We start from the raw sequence: 4,940 nt of genomic DNA, 5'->3' as shown, positions 1-4,940 counted from the left end.
GTTAGAGCTCTGAAACTTAAATATCCCCGTTTAGGTCTGACACTGTCTCATAATGAAGGATTCATGGAAATCACTTCAGTATTTAGGCAAATCAAAGTGTCATAAATGATTATTGATTTAATATTCTCTATATTGAATACTAATAGACTGATGGGTTTTCTAATCTGTCTTTTATCAGCTGCAGTACCAGCAGAGAAAAAAACAAACTGAGCAGTAAATCAGGAACAAACTTTACAACATTTTTTAAAAAATAGCTCCCCAGCATCAGTTACCATGGAGACCTGGCTCCGCAGCATCAGTTACCATGGAGACCTGGCTCCGCAGCATCAGTTACCATGGAGATCTAGCTCCGCAGCATCAGTTACCATGGAGATCTAGCTCCACAGCATCAGTTACCATGGAGATCTAGCTCCTCAGCATCAGTTACCATGGAGATCTAGCTCCACAGCATCAGTTACCATGGAGACCTGGCTCCGCAGCTTCAGTTACCATGGAGATCCAGCAGGTTAAATGAGCCTCCTTCATGACACTGGAAAATGACTTGAGACTCTAAACACCTGTGGACTCGTGAAGCCTCTTCTTGCTGGGAGAAGTTTTCAGCCACTCGAACACACAGACACTCACCTGGTCGTGACAGCCGGACCAGCGAGGCGTGGACGTCCGCGCAGTCCCTCTCCTGCGGGATGAGGACCTGGTAGACCCGGAAGTCTTTGCAGCGCAGGACGAGCTGGCTGCCGCCGGGCGTGGCGGGCGGCCGGTCCACACTGCTCACCATGCTGTGCAGCACCTGCAACGCCAACGAATAGAATAGAATAGAATAGAATAGAATAGAAGGGCTTAACTGACCAATTTCGTTGCTTTGTTTGGTCTTAAAAATGTCAGAAAACAGTAAAAAACATCAACTAGTGTTTGCCAAAGATAACGACGACGTCCTCCAACGTCTGGTTTTGTCCAAAGATCTTCATTTTACCGTCACAGAGGAGGAAAGAAACCAGAAAGCATTCACAGTGAAGAAGCTGCAAACTCAGAATTTACAGTTTTTGTTTAAAAATGACTCAAACTGATCAACTGATATCAAAGGAGCTGTCGACTAATGGATTGAACTGTGAACTGCTGCAGCTCTGCTGGTGACGAGGATTTCTTAGTGTCAGGTTTTGTTGTTGATTAATCTGTTGATTGTTTTCTGGATAAATCGACGACTTGTTTGGTCAGAAAACAATGAAAAGCATCCGTCAGTGTTTCCCAAAGCTGCAGGTGAACATCAACAGAAGACGTTTTCCTGCTTCATGCTCCACCTGCCGACGGCCACGCCTCCACGAACACGGGATTTCACAGCAGCTGAGTCTAGAAGCTGTTGTGAAATCCGTCTCGTGATCTAGAAGATTCAGGAAGCAGCGTCAGCAGCACTTCATGGGGAAGCTCCTGGGCTTTTCTCACAGGATGTTAAAGAAGAAGTGGACGGTTGCTTTAGCTTGTTTTTAAACGCCTCGGCTGGTTTCTCTGTTCCTGCTCATCCAGTCAACGCCGACTGAAACTTGACGCCCGGGATGAGCCTATCGCCGAGGGACCAGCTTCATCGTCCTGCAGCAGATAGGAGAGGGGGAAGGGAAGCATCCTCCTCCACAGCCTCAGAGAGGTTTCACTGAACTCTGCCCTGCTGCGTCACCACCACCAGCGCTCAGCTTATGTCTACTATCGAGGTGTTTTCTGGATTAGTCGAGCAGATGTTTGGCCTCTAAAACGGTGACAAATGTCAGTCAGCGTTTATTAAAACCCAAGACGGCGTCCTTGAACGTTTGCTGCCACAGAAGAGGAAAGAAACCAGAAAATATCCACATTTAAGAAGCAAACACAGAACTTAGACTGTTCTTAGTAAAAAGCTACCGACTGGTTTAACAGCCGATCGATCAGTCGCTGAGGCTCAGTTAATCCGATGATCGATAAAACGGTGAACAGTGCAGCTCCACACGTCTGTAAGATGTTTAGTTTATCGAGTATTTGGCTGAGAAATCAACTAATCAACTAATTCTAACTGAACATAACATTAACGGTGAACATCAGAGATCAATAACCAGCACTTTAACTATCAGAATATGAAGGAAAATGTCGTAAATTCTGACATTTAAGAAGCAAGAACCAGAGAATCATCTGCATTTATGGCTGAAAAAAATCAACTAATCAGCAAATTATAATGGAAAACGATATTAAAAGAGAAATATAGGTGATCATTTAGTTTGATTGATCGACTAGACGTCTCTGAAATGTCAGAAAATGTTCTTGTTTGATCCAAAGACGATCAGTTTACTGAAAATATTCACAGTAAAGAAGCTGCAATCTCAGAATTTAGACTTTTCATTTAAAATACTGATTAATCAGTCATCTAATTAGGTGGCCGTTACTTTAATAGCCGATAACTGATCGATGACTCGTTGCAGTTAATCTGGGGATCCATGAAACGGTGAACGTGTCCAACACCATAAAATATTTAGTTCACAGCTGTATAAATATAAAAAACATGAGAGAAACTGGTGATTCTGACATTTCAGAGCTTGAACCGGAGAACAATCGACTCATCAATCAATTATAACGGAAAGTAATCTTAACATTGACACACAGACGACATAAATAAATGCTTTAAACTCAGTTCGTATTCCAGATTTCATGATCACTGGTCACGAAAATCATGAATTAAACTATACGTGCTTTATTTGTGCGGTTCACTGATTACTTCCTTGTATTTCCTCTCTTCAGCGTCTCCTGTCTGACCTTTAAAGGCTCAGCGCTCGGCCTTACCCAGGTCTCCTTGCGCGTCTCGGGGTTGTTTTCCACAAAGATGGTGTGCGTGGCCGACAGGTAGAGCGTCCCGACGCTGGCCTTCCTCTGGCCCAAGGACCGGTCCAGCAGACGCACATTCTCCACCTGCCAGAGACCCACAAACACACTGAGTCAGTCTGAGAGCAGCTCGGGAGGCTTCCTCTGCCGGGACTCGGCGCCTCGCAGCCCGTCGGCTCACGTCACAGCCTCTAAAGGAAACAAAGGGTTAGAAAGAAAGAAGGGCGAACGAGGAGCTGAGTGTCGCTGCTTCCATCGATTACTTTAGCTGTCAGCTAGCTTCTCTAAATGTCAGAAAACAGTGAAAAATGTTCCCTCACATGTCCAAAGATGTTCAGTTTACCATCACAGAGGAAAGAAACGAGAGAATATTCACACTGAAGAAGCTGCTGTCACTGAATTCAGACTGCTGTTATTCTAACATGACTGAAAGGAGCTGATTTAATGAACAAACAGCTGCTAATTAATGCAACAGATGTGTCACGAAGGGCTGCAGTTAATGATCATTTTCATTATTCATTATTTTTTCTGGATCAAAGATCTTCAGTTTTTGTCAAGAGGAGGAAAGAAACCAGAAAATATTCACACTGAAGAAGATGCTTATACAGTTTGTTTTTAACTCAAAAAAACTACTCAGATCGGTGAACTGATTAAATAAACAGCTGGTGATTAATATAATAGTTAATCTGTGAATTGCTAACGAGCATCATCGATTATCGTCTGGATTAATTAACTAATTAGTCATTTGCTCTCTAGAATATCAAAATAATGATGAAACTATCCACCAGCGCTTCCCAGAGCTGAAGGCGACGCCGTGAAACGTTCAGTTCACTGCGATGGAGGAAAGACGCCAGAAAGTATTCAGTCACAGAATCCAGACTGTTAAAAACGACTCAGACTAACGGACTACGTTATAAACCTGCTCCTAACGGACACGTTCAGCAGCTCAGGTGTCTTCACAGCAGAATACCTGGTTCTCTGTTCCTAAACAAACCATGACGAGGCAGTTTTCAGGAGAAAACAGGAGCATGTGAGCAGGAAAATGGAGGAATGAGTGCTGAGTCATGGTTTGGTCGACGCTGTTGAACAGAGAGTGGACAGGTGTGTTACAGCCTCACAGGACAGGTGTGTTACAGCCTCACAGGACAGGTGTGTTACAGCCTCACAGGACAGGACAGGACAGGTGTGTTACAGCCTCACAGGACAGGTGTGTTACAACAGCAGCAGTATCACGGCTACAGGATAGGTGTGTTCCAGCAGGATCATAGCTACAGAACAGGTGTGTTCCAGCCTCATAGAACAGGTGTGTTCTAGCAGCAGCATCACGGCCTTAGAGCAGGTGTGTTACAGCCTCACAGGACAGGACAGGTGTGTTACAGCCTCACAGGACAGGACAGGTGTGTTCCAGCAGCAGCAGCATCACGGCTACAGGACAGGTGTGTTCCAGCAGCATCACGGCCTTAGAACAGGTGTGTTCTGTGCTAATCAGGGGCTGAATCCATTATCGGACGCAGCGTTAGCCGCGCCGCTGCTCTGGCTCCAGGGTAACCGTGTTAGCTTCCCCGCCTCTGGCTGCTGCTAGCCGGGGTACTACCCCCCCCCACGGAGGACCCGCAGGGGTCGGACGGAGACAGACCGAGACCGTGTACCGGAGACGGGACGGGAAAAGGAGCCACCATGCGGCTGATAAACAGACTAACGGAGCCGCGGACGGAGCCGGGCCGGCGGAGCGGAGCGGAGCGCCGTTACCTTGGGAGTCCGGATGTGCTCCATCACGGGCCAAAATGGAGGAAACGGAGCGACGGCGGGCGGTGTGTCTCGTTAAAGCCTCCGTCCGGAGCCGACCAGCGAGCTGTGTTCTCCGCGGCTGCTGCTCCAGAGCTGCCGGGGAGCGTCTCCCATCATGTCCGTCCCTCCGGGAGCCGCCTTTGTTCGGTTGAACCGGGGTGACGGTCCGTGAGTCGGTAACGGTACCGGAGCTGCTGCCTCCGACCGAGAGTGACGCTGAGCGCTACTGCGGCTGCGCAGTGGGCATCCACAGAGGAGCCGTGACTCGTTCAGAAAAAACATAAACAGGAACATCTGCTGGCTCCGAACCTGATCTGGTC

The 4,940-nt window shown here is 47.2% G+C and overlaps 1 protein-coding gene across 2 annotated transcripts in view; it reads right to left on the bottom strand.

Moving 5' to 3' along the window:
- mtmr7b (myotubularin related protein 7b) overlaps positions 1–4,842 on the bottom strand; it is a 16,198-nt gene extending 11,356 nt beyond the window's left edge. For both annotated transcript variants that reach the window (XM_008298928.1, XM_008298929.1), the window contains exons 1-3: positions 4,582–4,842; positions 2,794–2,919; positions 625–787 (exon numbers count right to left, since the gene is read on the bottom strand). In XM_008298928.1, the coding sequence (XP_008297150.1) occupies positions 625–787; positions 2,794–2,919; positions 4,582–4,605 (313 nt within the window). In that variant the 5' untranslated portion in view covers positions 4,606–4,842. The remainder of the gene's footprint in view (positions 1–624; positions 788–2,793; positions 2,920–4,581) is intronic.
- Positions 4,843–4,940: the final 98 nt, after the last annotated feature.

This window comes from Stegastes partitus, unplaced genomic scaffold (genome assembly GCF_000690725.1).
Source record: "Stegastes partitus isolate 25-593 unplaced genomic scaffold, Stegastes_partitus-1.0.2 Scaffold1360, whole genome shotgun sequence".
Lineage (NCBI taxonomy): Eukaryota > Metazoa > Chordata > Actinopteri > Pomacentridae > Stegastes > Stegastes partitus.
Note: the sequence above shows the minus strand (reverse complement) of the source record. Positions and strands in the feature narration are given on the sequence as shown.